The sequence below is a fragment of the Notothenia rossii genome (genome assembly GCF_949606895.1).
Source record: "Notothenia rossii genome assembly, chromosome: 11".
In the NCBI taxonomy this organism is placed as follows: Eukaryota; Metazoa; Chordata; class Actinopteri; order Perciformes; family Nototheniidae; genus Notothenia; species Notothenia rossii.
The window spans coordinates 16,113,620-16,139,611 of NC_136910.1; the positions used below are offsets into that span (position 1 = coordinate 16,113,620).

At 41.5% G+C, this 25,992-nt stretch overlaps 1 protein-coding gene across 1 annotated transcript in view; it reads left to right on the forward strand.

Moving 5' to 3' along the window:
- LOC307024410 (general transcription factor II-I repeat domain-containing protein 2-like) overlaps positions 1-25,392 on the forward strand; it is a gene marked incomplete at both ends in the record, with an annotated part of 46,185 nt that extends 20,793 nt beyond the window's left edge. Inside the window, one exon of the mRNA XM_079658479.1 lies at positions 25,178-25,392. Coding sequence (XP_079514605.1) covers positions 25,178-25,392 — 215 coding nt within the window. The remainder of the gene's footprint in view (positions 1-25,177) is intronic.
- Between the last annotated feature and the right edge of the window lie 600 nt (positions 25,393-25,992).

The following is a 25,992-nucleotide window of genomic DNA, read 5'->3' on the forward strand; positions in this document are numbered from 1 at the left end:
TACATTTTGGGATTTCTTTTTTTTTTTTTACTTTTCAAGATATTATAATCAAATCTAAAAATAAATAACTTATTGTATTCCTTGTTATTTAGGTTGCACCCTAAATTTGAACAGCGTAAAACAAATCCATCTTCTTTTACTGGAAGCTTTTAACAATGTCCTAAATTCAGTACAAAATATATTTTCCTAATAAAGGTCATATGAACTGGGCTATAATCAATAAAAAATAAATACCAAATAAAGTCAATTAAATTGAATGTCAAGTTTCAGCGTGCTACTCAAATGGAGGAAGCCCGGGGTCCCCTTCTGGAGTAAGGCCCAGAAGGAGGACTCATCGGCGAGGGTCTGGTGGCTGGGCTTGCCACGGAGCAAAAAAAGGCAACGCGGGCAACACCTCCGCTTCTCCGTCCCGCGGCCCACCACCTACGGGAAACAGCGATGGGATCGGGTGCGCTGCCAGAAGGTTGGCAGTGAAAGCAGAGGGTCTCGACGGACCAGACCCGGGCGACAGAAGCTGGCTTTGAGGACGTGGAATATGGGGATACTCACAAGCCCCCGGTCGGGTGCTTCTTTGTTGGAGTTTACCCCTGTGGGCGAGAGGGTCGCCTCCCTACGCCTGCGGGTTATGGGGGGGAAAAAAACTCTGACTGTTGTGGGTGCTTATGCACCAAACAGAAGTTCAGAGTACTCAGCCTTCTTGGAGACCCTGGAAAGAGTCCTGTATGGGGCTCCTGAAGGGGACTCTTTAATCTTGCTGGGAGACTTCAACGCACATGTGGTCAATGGAGGGGCGTGATTGGGAGGAACGGCCCCACTGTTCCGAACCGGAGTGGTGGTTTGTTACTGGACTTCTGTGCTAGTCATGGATTGGCCATAACAAACACCATGTTCGAACATAAGGATGCTCATAAGTGTACATGGTACCAGAGCACCCTGGGCAGAAGGTCCATGATCGATTTCGTTATCGTATCATCGGACCTGAGGCCATATGTTTTGGACACTCGGGTAAAGAGAGGGGCGGAGCTGTAAACTGATCACCATCTGGTGGTGAGTTGGGTCGAGTGGCGGGGAAGCCTCTGGACAGACCTGGTAAGCCCAAACGTGTAGTGCGGTTGAACTTCTGGGAACGTCTGGAGGAGGCCGAAGTTCAGGAGGCCTTCAACTCACACCTCCGGCGGAGCTTTTCGGTCATCCCTGTGGAGGCTGGGGACATTGAACCAGAGTGGGCGGTGTTCAAAGCGTCTATTGCCGAAGCCGCGGTGGGGAGCTGTGGTGTCAAGGTCTTAGGTGCCTCAAGGGATGGTAACCCTCAAACCTCCTGGTGGACACCGGTGGTCAGGGAAGCCGTGTGACTGAAGAAGGAGGCCTTCAGGGATTTGTTATCCCGGGGGACTCCCAAGGCAGTTGCAAGGTACCGACAGGCCCGAAGGGCAGCAGCCTCAGCCGTGGCCGAGGCAAAGCAGCGGGTGTGGGAGAAGTTCGGAGAAGACATGGAAAAGGACTTTCGGGCGGAACCAAAGTTGTTCTGGAAAACTGCCCAACGCCTCAGGAGGGGGAAGCAGGGAACCATCCAAGCTGTGTACAGTAAGGATGGGACGCTGTTGACCTCAACTGATGGAGTGTTAGGGCGTTGGAAGGTACTCGAAAAGAGGGTCAGGCCGATTGTTAAAACCTCAGATTGAGGAGGAACAATGCGGATTCCGTCCTGGTCGTGGAACGACGGATCAGCTTTTTACTCTTGCAAGGATCCTGGAGGGGGCCTGGGAGTACGCTTATCCGGTCTACATGTGTTTTGGAGATTTGGAGAAGGCGTATGACCGGGTTCCCAGGGAGTCACTGTGGGAGGTGCTGCAGGAGTATGGGGTGAGGGGGTCTCTTCTCAGGGCCATCCAATCTCAGTACTCCCAAAGCAAGAGCTGTGTCCGGGTCCTCGGCAGTAACTCAGACCCATTTCCGGTGAGGGTTGGCCTCCGCCAGGGCTGGGCTTTGTCACCAATCCTGTTTGTAATATACATGGATAGGATTTCGAGGCGTAGTCATGGGGGAGAGGGTCTGCAGTTTGGTGGACTAAGGATTGCACCACTGCTTGTGCAGATGATGTGGTTCTAATAGCTTCATCGGTCTGCGACCTTCAGCACTCACTGGATCGGTTCGCAACCGAGTGTGAAGCGGCTGGGATGAGGATCAGCACCTCCAAATCTGAGGCCATGATTCTCAGCAGGAAATCGATGGACTGTCCACTCCAAGTAGGGATTGAGGCCTTACCCCAAGTGAAGGAGTTCAAGTATCTCGGGGTCTTGTTCTCGAGTGAGGGAACAATGGAGCGTGAGATGGGCCGGAGAATCGGGGCAGCGGGAGCTTTACTGCAGTCGCTTTACCGCACCGTTGTGACGAAAAGAGAGCTCAGCCAGAAGGCAAAGCTCTCTGTCTACCGGGCCATTTTCGTTCCTACCCTCACCTATGGTCATGAAGGATGGGTCATGACCGAAAGAACGAGATTGCGGATACAAGCGGCCAAGATGGGTTTTCTCCGCAGGGTGGCTGGCGTCTCCCTTAGGGATAAGGTGAGAAGTTCAGTCATCCGGGAGGGACTCGGAGTTGAACCGCTCCTCCTTCGTGTCGAAAGGAGCCAGTTGAGGTGGTTCGGGCACCTAGTAAGGATGCCACCTGGGCGCCTCTCTAGGGAGGTGTTCCAGGCACGTCCAGCTGGGAGGAGACCGAGGGGTAGACCTAGGACCAGGAGGAGGGATTATATCTCTTCGCTGGCCTGGGAGCGCCTTGGAATCCCCCAGTCAGAGCTGGTTGATGTGGCCAGGGAAAGGAAAGTTTGGGGCTCTCTGCTGGAACTGCTACCTCCGCGACCCGACCACCGATAAGCGGGAGAAGATGGATGGATCAGTTATGCTGCTCTCCAATACAATTTGATTGGTCGAAGGTGGAACATAGTGTTTGTCTATCGTAATGACAAATTTGTTAGCAGTTTAAAGTCTGACTACATTTTCAGAGTGATGTCATATTCATCAACTGTCATATTATACTGTATGAGCGAAAACTGGGTCACATCCAAGTGAGTTTTTTGGGGACAGATTATGGCACTGATTTTGACCCAGGCCATGGGTCCAATCAGATTTCAGATTACGTCTACAGATTGTGGAACACATTAGTTTGATTCCATTGTCAGACAGATGGAAATCCATAAGAGGGGATCTCTCAGAAACAGCATTCCCCCACCTGTCTTGGTACATAACATCCAATCTGAAGCCCACCAAAGGGGCAATGAGTGATGGAAGCAGATGGGGAGTTTGAAAAAAGAAATTCTAAAAGATTGCAGAACGCTGCTGCTCTCCATAACAATGTTTTCTCTTTGCAAACAAATCACCCATAATGAAGTGGAACAGGGAATTTTAGTGTATACTCAAGGTCATTCCGAGCTCAAAATTGACAGAAATTGTAGAATAATGTGTAAGAAATATTTAATGTCATGTCAAGATAGTTCAGACAAAAAACATACTTGCCAGCATTTAAATTATGATTTTCGGGCATTTCTTTTCAAGCTCCAATGTGTCTGAATTGTAATTTATAGTTAATTTAATATTATAAGAGGAAGCAATGTCACCAGATTTGCACGTATTTACTTACACTGTGGAGCTGGTAGGAGTCAGGAGAATGGCAGCCAAGCTGTCCTCCCTGCTGGACAATGTGTCCCCCCCCCCCCCACTCCAGGAAACCCTGTCCTCACTGTGCAGCTTCTTCAGCGACAGGCTGCTGCACCCCCGCTGTCTCACGGAGAGATACCGCAGGTCCTTCCTTCCTGCAGATATCAGACTTTTCAACCACCATGGCCCCTAGTAGACCCCCACACACATATAACAACAAAGACTAAAACACGCTGTTGTGCAATGCTACTTATGTGCAATATATACTGTATAAATACCTTAAATAGCTGTGCAATATATACTTCCACCTTTAATACCTTCACATGGCTGCTATATCGCTAAACTGTTACTACTACTGTGTATTTTTGTAAATTGTGTTATTTCTAGTTTTATCTTTTAATATTTGTATGCATGCTTCTTCAGTGATATTAAGCTATCTTTGTCTCTTTACCTGTTGTAACAAATGTATATGTAAATGTGTGCCCTCTGTGGGATGAATAAAGGTATTCTGATTCTGATTATTAAACCAAATAATTTACACATTTTTACCTGTGCTAGATTAAAAGATAAGGGATTTACAACAGAATTAGGATACATACAGTATGTCTTGAAATTACAAATGTCTTTATAAAAAGTATGTCAAGCTATATAGTAGATGTTCAGATTCTTAAAATAAGTGACACGTCTAAATCTCAGGTAGTGAGAAGGCATTTTTTATCAAAGTCAGCAGAAAACTTCGGAGGACCATGAATTTTCGTACCAAACTGTATTGCAAACCAACAAATAGTATGGCTAAAAATAATGTGGATTCTTCTTTTTCCATCTCACTTGACCATCACTTTACACTTCAGTTCTGTCCTCCACTCTCTCTGACTCTGCCCTCCTCTTGTGGCATCCTGCAGTGGCAACTGAATATGAGCTACAAACAACGGAGTCAAATGGACATCTGTCACACACTGATCCCCCCCCTGTTCCACCAGAGGAATGTACATACTATAGACAGACATTCAACGTAAATCTCTCAGCATTTCCTGTTTGTCCTTTCATTCACGACAACACACAGCTATAAATGTCCAATGTGATTACAAACAGGAGTAAGGTGAAAATAATCATACGTTCTGTTTCTTATAGGACAGGACAAAGCAATGCAGCTAAAAAACAAGCCATTTCAGAGCAAGGCTGCTTGTCCCAGAGGACACAACTGCATGAATAACGTTTTAAAATATTGCCTCATTGACCTGGTTTCCACTTCATGATCAAGGACATTTACCACCACTGCCTCACATTTTTACCCAACTTACTAAATGTCTTGGGAGCTTTCAGACAAACTTATATAAAGTTTATATTTGTCATGACCTCTATTGGTTGAGGTCAAGTTTATTTGCATGAGACCAAATATGAACTCTGTTCTCCAATGTCAAAGGGGCCACCAACTCCTCTGTGCTGTGTGAAGAAGTATAACATTATAGTACTTTCAGGGTTTCATGTCTCCCCATTTGGATTAGTAGATTATAGAAGCCTACATTGTTAAGGCCCGGACACACCGGGCTGATTTTGGCCGTCGATGGATGTCAGGCCGACGATGAGCGTCCTGTCGCCCTACTCAGATTGGTGTGTCCCGCACCGTCGAGTCGTTTCGGCCATGTCGACACCTTTTTGGCCGAAAACCTACCGATTCGACATGTCGGCCCAAGGCTGTCGGTCAAATAAATGACTCTGATTGGCTGTTCAGCTAGCGAATCAGTGCATGAGAAGAGAAACGGAAGTGAGGGACGTAAACAAACGATTTAAGAAGGCACACACAGACGGCTATTCTTTTTTATTTTCATCTCACCTGGACGCAAGAGTTTATTTTTCATCATGGCGATCTGGAATTAAGGAACCGAAGACCAACTCATCAGCTTGATCCAGGAGAGGCCAGCTCTGTTCGAAATTACAGAGAAACGGTACGCGAACCGAATAGTGAAAACCGGACTCTGGTGAGAGATTGAAACTCAACATGGTTTATCAGGTAAGATTCTCTTTTTTTTCATCAATTGAGCTCTTTAGCAGAAACTCTTGGTTTGTTATTGTTTGCCAGCGTACAGTGACGTTAACGTTAAATATAATTTGTTGTTTCAACCTTGTGTTGTGTTGTTACTTGTTTGGCACTATATATATATATATGAATTGGACATGCTAACTAGCCACAATGCTTAAATTGTTTATTTGTGTGCTTCAGAGAAAGAGCTCAAGATGAAGTGGGATTCTCTGCGAACCCAGTACACCCGGTACAGGAGACCTTAGGGTAGTTCTGGAACACAAAAGACTGGCATACAGCAGTGGATCCTGACCAGGCTGCAGTTTTTAGAGCACTCGAAGGCCTCAGGCGAAGCGCAGCAGGATGAGTCTGCCATTGAGGCGTCAAAAACATTGCTGCACTCTATTGGCATGACCCTGGCACAGTTTAACACGGGTGGACATAATGGACATAATGACGACATCGCGGCCCATTCAAAAGTATTTGAACCTATGATTTGAACACAGACTGCGGAAGTTACCACGTGATCGGCTGCCACACTTCCTGCATGAGTTGGAAAATACCTTCTTTAAGTATTTAACGGACAATACCCTGTTAAATGAAACCTCTAGACAGTTCACTAATTTGTACAGATGTGGCTAATTTCTTTGTACAGACAGTTCACTCATTTGTAAAGATGTGGCAAAAAAATGTGTACAGACAGTTCACTCATTTGTAAAGATGTGGCTAATTTATTTTCACAGACAGTTGTGGCAATACATTTGTTTTATTGTATGACATACTATTTTTATCGTATTGTATTTTTTGTCGATTGTTTACATTGTACAGTTCTTTCGATAAAAAAACACTTTTTACCGATACTGCAAAATGCAAAACTTTATTTCGTACCTTCATACACAGCCATTAGATAAGACAAATGAGGATACAATTAGCTACTGTATACTAATAAAAGTCAGATGATACAGATGTACATGATGATACATAATTTGCCTGTCAGTGTTATGATGTTGTATATTAATATAATCTTTGATTATAATTACTGTACTGATGCATGGAATGTGGTAGTGCAGTACTTTACGGTAAGCCACAATGCTTAAATAGTTTTCGATGGAGGAGAGTGAAAATGGAACGCACACGCTATTTGTTGTTTGGTTTATATCACGTCTGTTCTTCTTCTCTCGGTTATCACGCAGTCTGTCTTCTGGTTGTTGCCTCTTTTGAATGATGAATACACACTACCGCCGCCTGCTGGTACGGAGAGTTATTGCCACTCACGCATGCGCGTACGTGCTACTTGGCCGTCGGCTGAAGTCTTTGCGGTGTGTGTTCCAGTGCGACACATGGCCAAGACGCAGGAGACGCGAGGTGACACAACAGTCGGGTCGGTCTGTGTCAGTTCTTTGGTGTCAGCTTGTGTCCCTACCTTTAGATGAAAAGCTCTAAGAATAAGACACTCTTAAGGGTCTCAGCTTGTGTAGCCTATATGGTAATATTTTAAATTGTGTATTCAAGTCCAGCAGGGCTCTGTGGTTCAGTTAATTCAGCATGCATGTGAAGGGTTTGCGGTTTACTTCCTGGTCCAACCTTATTTTTTTAAACCGATGCCCAAACTGAAAAGCTCTCAGAGACAGCGTGAATGGATCTGAAGGCTTTGTTTGCAACCTATAATTTCAGCAGTGATGTTGTTTTCTATTTTGATCCTTGTCCCTTGTCAGTACCAGCAGAAAAAAAAATCCCACTCCAATGTAAGAGGGGGAAAGTAAAAAATTGGCACTTATCCTGAGGCTGTAAGACAGCACTTCATGAGAGTACAGAGATAAGAGGAAAACATAAGGGGGCTGTAGGAAAACAACAGAAAGAACTTGAGTTCCTGGAAAGTTTTGAGAGCAGTCCTTTGCTTTGTGTTATCTGAATGCACTTCTAAACTTTTTCTCATTGAATAATATCTATTATGCAACCAAATGTACAATTTGAAATTGAAAAAACACCCGTCTCATGTTATCGGACAGAACAAGATGTAGTTTTACGACAGCACTTGGTTGTTTTGAGCATCTGAACACAAGACCAAAGCTGTTCATTTTCAAGTAAGGTAGACTCCTGGACACAAGTAGCCATAAGCACCCTTATGGGTTACCTTAATCCTAAATGTCTTTTTAGCCCCAGTTGTGTTTCAACCGCTCAGAGCCCGACTGCTGCTGCGTCATGACATCACCGTTAACGTCGCTGATTTCTCCCTAACGCCACTCACAACAACAACAATGGGGGACTGCGTCGGGTCGATGATCGTGTTGCTTATAATCATTCAAAGCCAGATTTAAATTAAATAACTACTTCTCCAACCTTGTACTTTTCTCAAGAGTGCTGCGGTTCATTGTTTATTAATGTGGTTCAGCGGCATTTACCGACCGCTTCAGTTCTGCTCGTCCACCGTTGTTTAGTCTACTGTCAACTCAAGGCAGCGGCCGCTGAAAACCGGTTTTCGGTGCTTAGAACCGGCACCGCTGCGGTGGAAACAGGAAAAACCGGCACTGGAAACGGCCCTGGAACCGGTTTGGTGGAAAAGGAGCATTAGACGTTACTAAACTCGGACCAAGTACCAGGTAGTACTATCCATGACTTTCCCAATTGAAAACCGAAAAAGAGCAAGTTGAGTCGAGTCGAGCATGCAGTGGAAACACGGCTTTAATCAGTGTTGCTCCCTGCTCTGCATTCTGCACACAAAGATTATGGCAGAGATCAGTTCGACCCCACTGTCAGACAGATGGGAACCCATAGGGGGGTCTTCCAGAAACAGCACCCACAGTCCCCCTCCCTGCTTGTCGTGATACATGACCTCCAACCTGGAGCGCAGCACAGGGTGGATGACTGACTGTATGAGGGCACAGAGAGAGAGGGGGAGGAACGTGTGGGAGCCAGTAGGGGAATTTAAAACAGCCATGCAGCTGGTTTGCATATTTTAGCCCAACAATTAAATATTGCATGTACATACATATACATACTTACCTTCTAGGCAGCATGACGTTTCAGTTTAGTTCAGCACTGTATGAACCATGTTGTGGAGACCTAGTGGTTAACCTTCACAGGTAATTATTGTGTATCATTTCTGTGGTAATTTGGTAATCCAACTGGTCTGCTATGAATAGTGCATTACTGCATTATTCAATTGTTGGCCACCTGGAAAATGTACATTCAATGTTCACTTGCCTTTTAGGTTTTTTGTTTTCCAGCAACCTGCCTTTTTTTTGTTAGATACGTGGTTGAGGGAAGTTTGAAGTTGGTTGACTGCCAAAAAGATTAATAAATAATGTTGAAAACAATGCTATTTAATTAAATGCATGAGCTCCGGTCACTTTGAAGAAAATAAAAATGGGCATTATAAAAATGTGTATTGGGTAGATTTAATTGCATTGGAAATAATGTTTATTACATAGATTTGTGATTAATTGGCTTTTAGTTGGCACTACTTGGTGAAGGAAGGCGAGTGAAAGTAATTAAAGCAAAGAATAGGAACAAAAAGAGTGGCCGTAGATAGGAATAGTCGTCATGGCACTTGTTGTGATTTGGGTCATCCAGGAAAATGATGGCTGACTGTAACCACTCATGTGGGTAAAGAAGGGCATCTTCATATGTGCACACATTGACTGTTTGTCAATTCATGAGAAAAGGTAAGACGGAAATAAGCCTCTGCCCCGTTCACTTTAACGCCTCGCTGCTGCCTCCATCATGCCGCTCTAAACCGGGGTCTACCAAACATCCATCAGACAAACAGCCCCATCAGGCGGGAGCCGAAGGTCAGAGTGCCTAAGAGGAGGTGTTGATCAAAGTGACAGAGATAAGTAGAGTAAGGTAATTGGGTACCAGTTTATTCTCAAGGTGCTTTTTAGCACTAACAAACCCCTGACTGATGCTTTTAATTGTCCTGTTTTCTTTGCTATGATTGAGACTAACTTTTGAACAGATTTTATTGTACAATTGTAGTTACCATTTGTCCTACAAGATAAATATTGAGGGTTTTGCTTGGGGCAGATACAAAATTAAAAGGATTTTGCAGTGGTGGTTAGTTAGTGGTGGAATGAGGTCCCCATTGAAATCAGGACAGCAGATAGCTTGCACATCTTCCGGCGCAGACTGAAAACTCATCTCTTTCGACTCCACTTTGAGCGATAGAATTACTAACAAAGCACTTATATACTAATAAAGGACTGGCTTATCTAAAGCCAGTTGAGTAGCACTTGAAATGTTTGGCTCTATGAAACCTGATGTACTTATATGATTCTGTTTTCTTCAAGGTTGTATCTTCCTGGTCGAATGTACTTATTGTAAATCGCTTTGGATTAAAGCGTCAGCTAAATGCAATGTAATGTAATGTAAACATACTCAAGTACTGTACCTATGTTATACTTAAGCAATAGTTCACGACAGGCCGTGGTATATTACATTACATTACATGTTACTTGTTAGACGCTTTTATCCAAAAGAGACTTACATACTCAATACTGTGGGCAATCCCCACAGGAGCAATTTGGGGTGAAGTGTCTGACCCAGGGACACAACGACATGCTGACTGCAGTGGGGTTTGAACCTGTGACCCCCTGATCCGAAGATCAGCGCATTAACCCACTGCGCCCACCCCTATATGGCCATTATATCACAGTTACTGTAAAGGGCGTGGTTCGGCCCGACGTGAAAGAAGACTTTCCAGTATAATGCATTTTTTTTTAATTAGTTCAATTTCTGGCATATGCAACAAATGCTGTTTCTAAGTTAATACATCCGTAATAGAGTGCCACAGTGACGTGTCCTAAAACCCGGAAGCAAACTCCTTCCGGTTCCTTCTACAAAAAAGCAATGCAATTTCTCCATAGGATTTTAGAAAATAGCTCGAAATAAGGTCTGTGGTTGACACACATTTAAGAGACGGATCACGTTTTGTTGAGCCGGATAATATCCGCATGTCTACCCTACTTTTATAATCTTCTAATCATAAATCTATTCGCCAGAAGCAAAATGATAACGTTATGCTATAAACAAACTACAACAGGGTCGCTGCTTCAACGTCACGCCTACTTAAGATCCATATTCAAGAATACAGATTCAAAATCGTACAAGTTGAAGCGTTTGTTTGAACAGTTTGCAGGAGGCAGTATACTTGCTTTCAAGCAGAACAGGGCAAACAAACTTAGCGGGAGTCTTTACGTGTTCAGTGTAATGACGTACAACGGCCTCGACAACTTCTGTAGTCCTATTCAGCCACATGTTAACAACCATCGTTTTTCAGACACGTAAACTCTTCAAAAATCACCAGCGGGGTCACTGCTGATGGATTTAATGTCGTAAAACAAAACGTGATCTGTCTCTTCAATTTGTGTCAACCACAGACCTTATTTCGAGCTATTTTCCAAAATCCTAGAAATTGCATTGCTTTTTGGCGAACGAACCGGAAATGTTAAAATGCTAACTTACTTCCGGGTTTTAGGACGCGTCACTGTGGCACTCTATGATAATCCTATAATAAATACAGTTTTATAACACTCTAAAAGGAGCCATTTTGCGTATTTTTGCAATAATACTCATGTACATTTACTCAAGAATCACTTTGAGTGCATGACTGTGTGAGTTTTTCACAGTAGGGTATCGCAACCGAGCAATATTTTGTATTGAATAGCAATATTCATAAAATAATTCAACCAACTTGACCAACATGTTCCCTTCAATTGACATCAGACATCCCATAAAGTTGATGCCAACGAGCTGCTGCAGTGAAGACAGCATCAAGACCCAGTCCTCTGCATAATGGGTACTGCAACACCTAAAGGCTCGATACTCTAGAATAATACAATTTGTACATGAATATTGTACACTCAACATATGCTTCAGATTCAGACCGCACACAGGAATATGGTCTCACTGCCATTAATAATGTGCTGTTTTTGGAGATTTGCAGCTGCTTCTGAGGAGCTCTGTGGTTTTATCTTTAAAAAAAACTTTTTAAGATCTTCACTTGGTTATTATTTATGTTGTACGACACATTCATTCACACAAAAGATCATTAAAAGTGATATTGAAGTTCTTATTTCCTTTGATCAGTTGTTAAAACTGTGTGTGTGTGTGTGTGTGTGTGTGTGTGTGTGTGTGTGTGTGTGTGTGTGTGTGTGTGTGTGTGTGTGTGTGTGTGTGTGTGTGTGTGTGTGTGTGTGTGTGTGTGTGTGTGTGTGTGTGTGTGTGTGTGTGTGTGTGTGTGTGTGTGTGTACTGTTGACCTACCAGGAAACAATTCAATAACTGTTACCATTCAGTACTAATATTGTTAATATGATTATTTTTAAATATACTTTGTAAAATATGACATTTGAAAAGTGAGTTTGTATGCAATGCGAAGTGAAAAACATCCCAGAGACGACAGATAATATTCAGAACAAATGTGTTTTATCTAACCACTCTAACTTGTTGCAGTAATCACTACAGCATTTTATTACGCAGCATAGATTAGAGGCTTTAGATAAATAAATAAAAATAGCTTGTGTACTAAATCAACACCCTGACTTTGAGTGATGGAATACACGTGTGATGTGTCTGTGTTGATATAATGAGCAAGCTGTGGATATAATTCATTTCTGTCATCGCAGGTATTACATTTCTGAGCCTTGGGCAATGCGCCATGATTGATAACCGAGATGATTACACTTTGCCAATGGGGGAGAGAAGAAGAGCAAGAAGGAAGGGACATAACGCTAATGATAATTACAGAATTGTTAATACCTGAATCTTTAAAAAGGTAGCTGTGCCCGCCGTCTTACTTGAAGCAACATAGCCTTTAATCCCCCTATATCATTAAAAGCATTTAACCAGTGTGTGATTTCATTCCAAAAGGTCAGATAATTGAAATCTTATTTTTGTGAGTTCATAAAAACATGAAAATATTGCTAATTTATTCACCTATCCTTTACCAACATAATACAACTAACTAACTGTAGTGTTTTTTGACATAGTATGTGTGACCTGTTTAACCTTCATTATAATGACACAATGCCCTTGTACCTACAGTATGAGTATGATACAGAATCCCGTATACTTTTCAAACTGATTGCCACAGGTGAACTCTTTGGAGACATGACAAAGACTCCTCTAACATCAACAATGCACTTAAAAAATGCACTTAAAAAAATGTGCTTTCTCTAAATGTTTCCGCTTCATGTTGGCAGCCCTATCCCAACTGTTATTCCCTTATAGCTGGTTTATATTTACTGTAGAGGGGCCTTGATTCCCCAAAGCGGACCTGCACACTCACAACGTAGTACTGACTAAATATAAAAAGTAAAAGTTGGTTATACTCCGTGCTGACTGTCCTCCTGATTCCTGATCGTATCATGGTTTGTCTATCATGTGTAACCTGCTCTCTCTCAATAAGCTAAGCTCATGGACAAACATTTACCCTCTGCATGGCTGAACCTGGACAGAGCATGTAGGCCGATGTGTGTTTATGTGTGCCTGCCCTTGAGACTGTGTGCGTGTCCTTTAACGTTTGTGCACATACATTCATATATTACATTGTGTTTGTGTTGTACCTGTTTTGAATATCAGCTCAGTGAGTATTTATGGACAAGCACAACACGCATCCGCTGTTACTACCTGTTTGTGTGTGTGGATGTATGAGTGACTCACTGCTACCTGATGAGAAGTCTATGAAGGGCCGTGTAGGCCAAAATTCAAACTCACCTCGCACACACACGACTGAAAACATCTGGCCTTGCACACACACTACTGAAAATTAACCTCACACACACTATTGAAATCCTCTCATATTCACTTCTGAACACCTCACACACACAACTGAAAATGAACCTCACACACACACAACTGAAAATGATCCTCACACACACACTATTGAAATACTCTCACATTCACTAGTGAACACCTCGCACACACAGCTGAAAATTAAACCTCAAACATGCAACTATAAATTAACCTCACGTCACGCACATACTTCTGAAATACTCTCACATTCACTACTGAAAACCTCACACACACACTCCTGAAAAATATTGTACTGAAAGGTTCTCAGTAGGGAATGTGCATGTGTTTCACCTGATTTTCAGTTGCGTGTGTGTGAGGTTAATTTTCAGTAGTATGTGTGAGTCTTAATTTCCAGTTGTGTGTCTGTGAGGTGTTCAGTAGTGAATGTGAGAGTATTTCAGTAGTGTGTGTGCAAGGCCAGATGTTTTCAGTAGTGTGTATGTGAGGTTAGTTTGAATTTTGGCCTTCACGGCCCCTCATAGAAGCCTGTCAGTTACACTCTAATGGTGACAGGATGATAATCAACTCACAATTTGCCTGTCTGGGGCCAGGCAAGCCAACAAACACACACACCAGTTCCGCCTTCTCAGAAAACTCATCCCCGACACTGGTGTCACCCACCTGTATGACCTTTGACCATTGTTTTCTCTTTAATTGAACCACATGGGTCAAATAAGCAGAGGTTGAGGATACAGTGCTGACAATCTAAGCCTGCAGGTATAATATAGCAATAATGGGTTTGTAAAAACGCCCACTGCAATCTGCCCTTTCAGTGAGACAAATCAAGAGGAATACTATGTTCAGAGAGGGAGTGGGAGGGATAAAGGGAGTAAGTGTAAAAGGGATTTAAAGCAAAAATAAAACATAACTGGGAGCAAAAATAGATTTGAGTAAAGAGTGTGCTTTATATATTTCTTATTTTTAAACAGAGAATAGACTGGCTCATCTGTTTGTGGTGAGAGGAGGATTCAAAAGAGAGCCGGATAAATTCCCTGCTCACAGAAAAGGAGGATAGAAAGAAGATTGAAGGGTGAGGATGAACAGCAGAGGGTGGATAAGGTTAGCAAAGGGTAGTGATAACTGTATGAATGCATGACGAGGATGAATGAGTAAAGATAAGAATTATTAAAGGGAAATGGAGAAGAGAGGTGATGGGCCAGCATTGCTCTGACCATGTCGCTCTCTCTCGGCTGGCAGATGGGTCCTGTCGTGGTGCCGCCTGAAGGATGGCAGACGCCTTTACACATACAAAGTTCTCTTGCAATTCCACTATCTTTCTTGGCAGCATGGCCTCAGCACTGACAGATTGAGAGCAAACGGGCAGGCAATCAGCTTAGACACCTGAGAGCACCCTAAGGACCTCCGCTCTCGCTGGCAGGAGGAAGGGGCTGCTGGCTACGCTGCAAAACACCAATTAGGCCCCTTCAAAAAAGCTCCACTAAAAGACCAATTAAAGATCCATTACAGAATGCTGGGAAGAGTGTTGCCTGTTAGGTGTGAATCAAGCAACCTGTGAAAACAGAACCTGAAGTGAAGTTTTATTGGACTTGGTCAGACATCACGCTCACACAGTGAGGATGCACTGACAGCGGACACTGACATGACAGAAGGTAATCGTGTAGTTGACCCATAACATCACATTAGCTCATTCTGTTTCTCAGTGGATGGCAGGTGACGAATCAGGATTGTCAGCAAATAATCTTCAAAAAATAACGTTCAACATTACACTTACAGTGAATCACATCCAGGGAATAAAGAGGCTCTGTCTTCTGCACACTCTTAAATGAACAGGTAACAAAAGGGTTATTTCCGAAGAGCTGAGGTTCTACCCAGAACCCCTTTTCAGTTGTTCAATGATTGTTGATTGGGTTTGGGTTGTGCTAGACCACTTCATCCCAGGCCTTTGAGGGTGTGCATGGCCTAAAGCTGATGGGTATGGTTCCTATGCTACAGGCCAACATGTTGAATGAAAACCATATAAAAAAATGGGATTCTAAATGTTGGTTTTTGTAAAACTCTTCTGGATGGTTATATGTGGCCCCCTGGGTGAAATCACTCACATATAGTCCTGGGTATTGCCTTTTAAGGATGGGTTCTCTATATATACTGTATATCGGGTTCTACAACAAACCAAGAGTTATCTTATGGTAATAGGCCAAAGGACAGGAAATGGTTTTGTTTAGCCCTTTTATTTCCAACAATGCAGGGCAGTGTCAAAGGGAGCTGCCACTGAATTGTCTTTACAGTTGTTACAGGATAACGTGGTGGACTTGACAAGGTCAAAGGAAAATAAATGTTGGTAGACGGCAATTGTAATCTAATCACTTAACTATTTTATTACTTTCTATTTCGATACAGTATGTCTCTAAGTGTGATTGTGTGTGTCTGTGTGTGTGTCGACAGACAAGTGCGCTTCTGATTGATAGCTCAGCTTCCATCAGGACCAATCAATACAATCCCTCAGAATTACTGTCACAAAATACACACAAACACACACTCTGTATGCTACTCACTCCTCCACAAAGTTTTTTATGTGAGGTAATGCAAGCATAATAGAATTAGATTTTGTTTAACGGTAAAATATATAGAATTTCCAGACACAATAGACCAAACTGGAGGACAAATAGTCAAGGATCATTCTTGCTTGCCTTCAACTTGAGGTCTTAGGTTTGATGTTTTGGCCATCATCCCTATCAGTGATACTTACAGTGTAGATTACCAGAAAACAGTATTTTCAACCCAAAGAGACACATGTGATTTGCCTGACAAATCAATCAAGAATCAGGATTCAAAACCTTTCCTCCAGTGTCAAAGCCTTGCACTTTGTATGAAAATATAATTTTCCTAAATAAAAAAGAAGAAAACAACAGTTTAAGTGTGCTCAATTGTAGTTATACTGTACCTCCAAGTCAATGTGTTGAGATAATTGTTTTCTTGTTTAGATTGGCTAACTGTGTCCAAGTTTTCAACTAGTCCGACCTTGTTGAAGAAATATAGCCTGGTATCCAGACCTAACCAATTATTCTTTTGAGGACATTGATGCGATAACTAATGGAAATGAAGTCCAAAATCAATCAAATAAGACCAAGAAGAGCCAATAATCTCACTATCTGATTGAGACAAAGATGTTGTAGAACATGTTTATATTTTGACTTGTTTACAAAATACAGATGGCCCTTCTCTCTCCTCCTTCTTGTTCCCTCACTCCACCTCTTTGTCCTTTTGAGTGAGGATCTATCCTTGTTACATGGGGGCAGATTGACTTTGGCTGGAAAATAGGTATCGTGTATCCTTGGGGTGACATTTGTCTTCATAGATACCATGTTTAGCCATGGAGAAAGAGGGCGACAGAAACAGAGAGTGACACAGGGGTGGTCAATAAGTAATAAATAGCGAGGGCAACGAGATAGGGAGAGAGTTATGAACATGGGTACAATAAACAGACGGAGAAGTAGGACAAAGAAGGACGAGAGACAATGGAGCCAATAAAAAAAAAAACAGATACAAAATTATCTTCAGAATTTGTCTGGCTGCTTTAGGCATCTGGGATGGGAGGATGAAACGGAGGATAGGTGTGAGGTGATTAAAGTACTGTGTCTGGCCAGACAGACATCTTTCCCTTCTCATGTTTTTTTTAACCAGGAAACACCGTCCCACCCTCCCTGTTCTTAATCACATGAGACTGGAGTGAAACAGCTGGCCTCAATGTCAGCGCCGAGCTGCTGGTCCAGGATCGGTGGAGGCATACAGCTTGAAGACAGATGCTGATAACTAATGGCTGTCTTTATAGACACACATACATACTGTACCAGTCTATGAGTTTGTGTGTGCGGGAACTGGAATCAAGATGTATTTTCCAAAGTAAAAGATATTGTGTATTTATTTGAATCAGACAAAGGTTATTAAGGAACCTGCCCTGCACAACATAGAAAGATAAAAGAAAAGTAATAATAATACAGCTTTGATACACAGTTGTTGTTCTCAAAATTGCCATAATGCAAGCTTATTATGTCTAGACAAGCACAGTAGTTTTTTTTTAAATATTGATACACTGTTGTTTAGTTTAAAGTTTAGTTTTTTGGTACCACTCACTCAGGGTTGAAAGGAAAACAAATAAATAAAAGGGAGTATTTTTCCTAAAGGAATTAGAAATGATACTCTTACTTAAGTATTTACAGTACAGTATAGCACCTGGAACTGGGGCTCAGACGGTTAATTAACTTTTTGTAACCAGTAATATTGACTTTGATTTACTAGTAAATTGTGTTACATTCCATCTTCCCTCCTCACCCTAGCACCTTCATTAGATCCTGATCCTAGAAATAGCATAAATAAAAGCTCTGTCACACACAAACACATGTGTATACACAGACTGAGCAAGGTCACTGTGTGCGTTTGTGTGAGCAGTGGTGCTGAATGTTTGGACTGGAAACTGCTCTTGATGCCACTTCAAACAACGCACCGCACCGAATATTGTCCTCTGTGTTCGTTGAGTGTGTGGCTATTTTTATTCGCTCATTTAGCCGTTGTCAGAAGAGCAGTTTTATTGGCTGAGGACAAACTGGAGCAGTGACCAGCACTGTGTCTTTGTTTACTTGTAGATACTGAAAACTGTCTGACAAATTGTATCGAGAAGAGAGACAGAATTAAGGTGGACAAAATGGGAGAAGTTGCATTTGGGTGAAAATAATAATTTCCACAAAATGTCTTGTGATATGCATTTCATAATGTTATCTCCATGTGACTATTGTGAAGGAAGATATATGAACTCATATCTGTGTATGTGGTGGTAGCTCCGCTGGGTATATCTATATTGAGAACAGCCCTTTGTTTATTTACACATTCACACATGCTACACACATACTCACACACCTCCTATCTATCAAAGCTATCTGTAATGCTCTGAGGGAAAATATATTTATAACTCCACGTCTCCATCTGACTGCCTCTGGACTAAATGGAAGTTGCCTCTCAGGGAAAAACCACAGGCATAGCCAAAGATCTGGCAAAATCCACCAGCTATTGCGGATACACATGATAAAATGCACAACATATATTTTTTATTATTTTTTATTTTACTGCAGTAAATGCTGTTTTTTGGCTCCAATCCAATGCCACAAGAGTCAAGGCCTCTTCAATGTCTCAATTTCCATTTTAAATGTTATGTCACTTTTATCTCATTACAATGAGACACAATATTTCTTCAATAATGTTTTCCCAATATTACTTTAGCAGTATTAAACATGAACATTTAAAGAAAACTAAACAACAACTTGTTGGGTTATTTTAAGGCAACAACAGTACTTTGAGGTTAAGTTAAGAAATAAATATCCATTTTTGATTTCTAATAATTATGTTCAGTGTTTCCCCTAGGTTTACTGCTTTGGGGGGGTTCAATCAATTAATTTTTATTTATATAGCCCAATATCACAAATGTTACATTCGTCTCAGTGGACTTCACAGTTTGTACAGAATATCAGTATGACAACACAATACCCTCTGTCCTTAGACCCTCACATCGTACAAAGACAAACTTCCAGAGAAAACCCCACAGTTTAAAGGGGAAAATGGGAGAAACCTCAGGGACAGCAACAGAGGAGGGATCCCTCTCCCAGGACGGACAGACGTGCAATAGATGCCGTGTGTAAATTGAAAAGATAATAGATTTGTAACATAGGTAGGTCAAATGTTTGGAAATGCATGTGTGTATAATAGGAAGATGAATCCACGAGGATATCCATCCAGGACTTATGATCCAGGACCACAGCCACGACCCAAGATCCAGGACTCGCGATCCATGACACAGGACCGCAGGATCATCCATGACTCCGGATCCCGGCGTATATAGAAACCAAAAAGAAAGAAATTTGGGGAAGCTGGGTTAATCGGAACATGAGAGTACACAGGTATAGACAGAGAGAAGGAAGAAGTAGGATGTCCCCGACAAACTAAGCCTATATCAGCAAAACTAGGGGCTGAATCTAATCAGCCCTAACTATAAGCTTTATCAAAAAGGAAGGTCTTAAGCGCACTCTTAAAAACGGATAGGGTGTCTGCCGTCCGAACACAAACTGGAAGCTGATTCCACAAAAGTGGAGCTTGATAAGAAAGGGCTCTGGCTCCCATTGTACTTTTAGAGACTCTAGGAACAACCAACAACCCTGCATTCTTGGAACGCAATGCCCTAGTAGGACAGTAGGGTATAATGAGTTCTTTAAGTTAAGATGGCGCCTGCCCATTAAGGGCTTTGTAGGCGAGAAGAAGAATTTTAAATTCTATCCTGTGTTCTATAGGGAGCCAGTGTAGGGCAGCCAGAACAGGAGTAATGTGGTCCCTTTTCCTAACTCTGGTTAGTACACGAGCTGCAGCATTTTGAATCAGCTGAAGCGACTTGACTGACTTCTTGGTACACCCTGATAATAAGGAGTTACAATAATCCAGCCTTGAAGTAACAAATGCATGGACTAGTTTCTCTGCATCGTTTTGAGGCAAGATATGCCTGAGTTTTTGCAATGTTACGTAGATGGAAGTAGGCGGTCCTTGAAATAGATTTTATGTGGGCGTTAAAGGATAAATCCTGATCAAATATAACACCAAGATTTCTTTACAGTCTCACTGGAGGCCAAATTAATGCCATCCATAGTTAGTATATCTTTAGATAATTTGTTTCGTAGATTCTTTGGGCCAGGTACAATAACTTCAGTTTCAGTCGTGTTTAACATCAAAAAATGTAAGGTCATCCACGTTTTTAAGTCCTTGAGGCAGTCTTGAATTTTATTTAGATGATTAATTTCATCAGGCTTGATTGATAAATATAGTTGAGTATCATCCGCATAACAATGAAAGTTTACAGAATGATTCCTTATAATATTGCCTAACGGAAGCATATATAATGTGAACAAAATAGGTCCGAGCACTGAGCCCTGTGGCACTCCATGGCTAACTTTGGTTTGCGTGGAAGATTCATCGTTGACACGTACAAACTGAGAGCGTTCAGATAGATAGGACCTAAACCAGCCTAAAGCAGTTCCCTGTATGCCAACTAAATGCTCTAGTCTTTGCAATAGGATATCATGGTCGATAGTATCAAATGCAGCACTGAGATCGAGCAAAACAAGAATAGAGACAAGTCCCTTGTCTGAGGCAATTAGAATGTCATTGTGACTTTAACCAGAGCTGTCTCTGTGCTATGATGTGTTCTAAAGCCAGACTGAAAATCTTCCAATAAATCATAGTTTTTTAAGTAATCACACAGCTGTTTTGCGACTGCTTTCTCAATAATTTTTGAGAGGAACGGAAGATTAGAAATAGGTCTATAGTTGTCTAAAACCTCTGGATCGAGGTTGTGCTTTTTAAGAAGCGGTTTTATCACTGCTACTTTGAATGATTGTGGAACATAGCCTGATAATAAAGACATATTCATAATATTTAATAAAGATGTGCTAATTAATGGAAAAACTTATTTTAACAGCTTAGTTGGAATCGGGTCTAAGATACACGTTGATGGTTTAGAAGAGAGAATCATTGAATTTAATTGTTCAAGGTTTATGGCTGAAAAGCATTCTAGTTTACTATCTAGTGTAATATTATAACTTACTTTTCCGGGAGCTGTTGATAACACTATACTGGTCAAAGGCAAGAGGCCATTCATTTTGTTTCTAAGAGTAACAATTTTATCGTTAAAGAAGCACATAAAATCATTACTACTGAGTGCTATGGGAATAGAAGGCTCAGTCGAGCTGTGGCTCTCTGTCAGCCTGGCTACAGTGCTGAAAAGAAATCTTGCATTATTCTTATTCTCATCTATTAATGAAGAGTAATAGGCTGCTCTCGCTTTACGCAGTGCTTTCTTATATTAATTGAGAGTAATATGCCAAATTAAACGAGATTCTTCAAGTTTAGTGGAACGCCATATCCTTTCAAGTTGTCTCGACTTTTGCTTTATTTTGCGGGTTTCGGCATTATGCCATGGAGCTAATATATGTTGTTTTATTTTCTTCTTTTTCAAAGGAGCAACAGAGTCTAATTTTATTCGCAGCACATCTGTAGCACTATCAACAACATGATCAATTTGGGGTGGTGTTCATTTTGTATAAGTTTCCTCCCTTACATGCAGACATGCTATCGAGTTAAGTATTGATGGAATCTCTTCCTTAAATTTGGCTATAGCACTAACAGATAGGTTTCTGCTGCAGGAGCTTTTGACTAATGCTTTGTAGTCTAGTAACAGAACTTCAAAAGTTACTAAGAAATGGTCGGATAAAGCAGGATTATGCGGTTCGACTAATAGTTGCTCAATTTCAATACCATAAGTCAGAACAAGGTAGAGAGTGTGATTATAGCAGTGGGTTGGTTTATTTACACTCTGACAAAAACCAACATAATCTAATATAGAGTTAAATGCAACAGTAAGGCTATTTTTATCATCGTCAACATGAATATTAAATATTATATTTATCTGTTTTAAGTAGCAAAGCTGATAAAAACTCAGAGAATTCTGATAAGAATTCTGAATAAGGACCTGGTGCACGGTACACAGAGCCGGCCCGACCCATTAAGCGACATAAGCGGTCGCTTAGGGCCCCGCAGCCACTAAGGGGCCCCCTAGCAAAAAAGAAAAAATGAAAAGAAAATAAATGTCAGTACAGCGTCGCCGTGATAAGTATGTTTAATTAATTTTGTTAATATGCCTAGATTGCCTACTCTCAAAGTCATGTATTATATTATTGAGTCAATAATATAATACATTAACCGTGCTTTACCTGAACCTCATCATGAAAGTGGAGAGGACGGCAGGATTGTAATTTCCCGTGTTCACTGAATGCAACAGAGGCAAGACACCAGACCAACCTGAGAGTTGAATGGAAATAAACATCTGTCTTATTGGCTGACAGGTACCTATCCTGTGAGCTGTGACAATGTTTAAAATAAACTGTCAGTCGGACTCAGAGTTTTTGAAGATGGACATAAGAACATTTCTTTCTTAAAAAAGACGAAAATTCTCAAGTGGTGGCTCACACAACAACCCCGGAGCCACAGGTAAACAAGGTATATAAATGTCAGTACACTTCCAAGTTATGCAGACATGTAAGCAAAGCATAAATTACAGCTACGTTGACGTTACTTTGAATCGCATGGATAAGCTAAACCGTTAGCAAGTAGCTATAGCTAGCCAGATATATTAAATAAACACTTAGTCATACAATCTAAATGTAATGTTTTTTAGCGTTACCTGGTTATTTCAAAGAAAGTTCTCTGGGAAATGTTTACTTACTGTTCGACATGAAGCTAGAAGCTACCTTACAGTACAAAGTTGATCCTGAGTCCTGTCAGTTAAAGTGTTTCATAGTTAGCTTAGCTAAGCATCAACCTAGCACTGAAATATATGGATGTTATGTGACAGTATTTCTGAGAAAAAGTCAGCTGAAATGGTGGCATAGTTGCCACTGTTTTACGTGTCGACAGCATGTTTGAACGTATTTGCAGCAGTAAATGTGGCTGTTTGGCCACTGACGTTGCCATAACAACACCTGAATTTAAATGTGTAACCTCTTTTTGTGACAGATTTTTGCAAAAAATTATAATTCTTCTGAATTATATTTCTATTGACAGCTAGTTTCTATGTTCACATAAGAAAAGAAACTAGACTAAAACTGGACATTATGAGATGGACAGCCAGAGAGAATAAATGAAAAACAGTTATGAAATACTATATGACAAAACAAGAAAACAGTTTAAAAGGGGAGTGATTTGTAAAATATCCATAAAGAAAAATCTGCTTACAGTTCTGTTTCATATGGGTGTTGAGAGATGTATCCATAGATCTCTTAATTTTGCTCTCAAAGTGCACCACATTGATGCTTTTAACTTCAATATTTAAAAAAAAAATCTTCCCGGGGGAGCATGCCCCCGGACCCCCCTAGTGGAGGTGAGGACCCCCTTAGAGGAGGTGAGGACCCCCCTAGAGGAGGTTAGGTCCACGGTGTTTACATAATTATTTATACAATATGTGTGCTTATGCTAACATCATAAGACAAAAGTTGGTTCCGTATTGTGTGTAGTAGGAACGCGCTAGAGTGAGGGGGGCCCCCAAGCCAAAGCTCGCTTAGGGCCCCCAAAAGTCTAGGGCCGGCCCTGACGGTACACTGTAACAAATAAGATTGGCTGCAAAGTTTTCCAGGTCGGATGCGTAAGACTAAAAACGAGGCTTTCAAAGGAGGTATAATTACATTTTTGTTTAGTATTGATAAGTAAACTCGAGTCAAAGATTGCTGCAACTCCACCTCCTCGGCCCGTGCCTCGGGCAATATGAGTATTGATATGGCTGGGTGGAGTGGCCTCATTTATGTAGACATATTCTTCATGTCTCAACCAAGTTTCAGTGAGACAGCATATATCAATATTATAATCTGATATTAAATCATTTACCAATACTGCTTTAGATGCTAGAGATCTTATGTTTAAGAGACCACGTTTAATCTTCCTGTTTTGTTGCACTGTAGTAGTTGTTACATTTACTTTTATTAGGTTATTATGTATGACACCTCTATTAGGTTTTACCTAAAATTGTCCTTCGGCAGACACACACACCGTTAATATTGGGTATTTTATTGGATTCGGGATTCTTATGGATGACTGCCTAGGACAGAGCGCAGAGAAGCGTGTAAGACTGCGACTCCGCTTCCTGGTCTCAACTCTAGTTTGTCATGGATTAAATCCACATTGGGGTTATTGGGATATATTTTTTTTAATCCTCTGGAGCAGAGAGAGGAGCTGTGGATTATTGTTATTGATTAATGCATCCGTGTTTCTTAGGGTCCAAAACACTCAACTCACAATTTAAAATGAAAGCGTTCAGTTTATTTAATAAAAGAGCACATGTTCAATGTGAAAAGTGACAGTAGATATAGCTTTGTTGCAATTTGGTGCTATATACAGTATATATATTTAATAGCACAATTTTTAAACACCTTGAATTTCAGGGGGGGCGCGGGGTTCCGTTGGCGGGGAGCAGCGCCCCTCCAAGACAATGGTAGGGGAAACACTGATGTTTGTCGCACATCTATAATTATTATAATTAAGATCTTGGTGAAAAAATAAGGGCTTCTTCCTTTCTTAAATTTAAAGGCCACCTGTTGAGAATTCCAAACTATTATCAAAGAAACCACAGAAGCCTTTTCTGTCTTTTTGCACCAACCTTTGATTTCTAATTCTGTCAGAAAGAGTCATTTTCCACAAAGCCACAGGAAATTATTCTGCAGCCATTGACATGTGTCTGTGTATTACTCCTCTGTGTCAGTCAGATTCTCCCAATAGAGCTTCCCTCCTTTAAGCCTTGGATTTTTGGAGCTTCACTTTCTCTACGGCTGTATTCATTAATTTATGAATGTGTTTGAACTGGAATTCTCTTTTTTACGTCCCTCCGATGTACATAAATGTATGTATTCATCATCTGCTCTCCAAGTCTTTAACACTTTTGGCAAACAGGATGAATTGATTCAATATGAATGTCTGGCTATTATAGTTCAAGTGGCAGAGTGTGACTCATATGATTAAAGCAGAAACACACTCTCCATCTCCAAGGTCAAACCTCATCCCGACGATTAAAAATGCATTCTACAACCACTGATAGCAATGCTAATGACCTCATGGGAACAGAGGCTCCCTTAATCAGTGGAATTATTCCTCTCATGCTCCCCCTGTTGCAGGAGACATGGGGCCTCTCCTCATTTGCAGTGTGACGGCTGTGTTGCAGGGGGTGTCCCTGCCGGCTGGAGATGACGGCAGTGGAGTGACTAACGACTCTGAGATAGTCTGTCTGTCAGACAAAGTGATTGCTGGGAGACACTCGCTGACACATCAGGCGAGACGAGAAGAAATAAGAGGAGGAGGAAGGGGGAAGCCTGGCAGCTTTGTCTTTTAATCCAGGGAATCGGGGACAGCAGAAAAAAAAGAGCGATAAATGTGTCTTTGAACATCCACGTACATGTGGGACGCCTGTTGACCCAGCAGTGCATTGCCTTCAGTTTTGGAGACTTGGCGAACAAGTGGACATTATGTCTTGCATGGAACGCGCTGTGCTGGAATATACATATTGCACATCTTGCACCACTTCCTGTGTCCAATATGTGGCATTAGAGAACCCACACTTATACAAAATGTGAGACATACAACGTGGACACCTCATTATGATGTTAATGTGATGTAGTTTGTCACATCAGTACGTAGGGCAAGTGTCTAGAAATGGCTGCAACGCCATGGAAACGACGTCGGAAAGTCCCCCTTAAGGTCTTAAAAGGTTACTGTTGTAAGGTTCCCTTTTTCATAAAGAGAGCTTCAGACCTAAAGGGGGACCATTAGGAACAAGAGCACATTAGAGACAAGGGGAGCTGTCTCTAATTGCCTGACTGAATGTGTCTTAATGAGGATGGGAGGATTGTAGCATGGCTCTGATATGGTTCATATTTAATTTCTCAATTTATGTTCTGTGTAATTTTTTTCCCTTATTCTCCATCTCATTTGG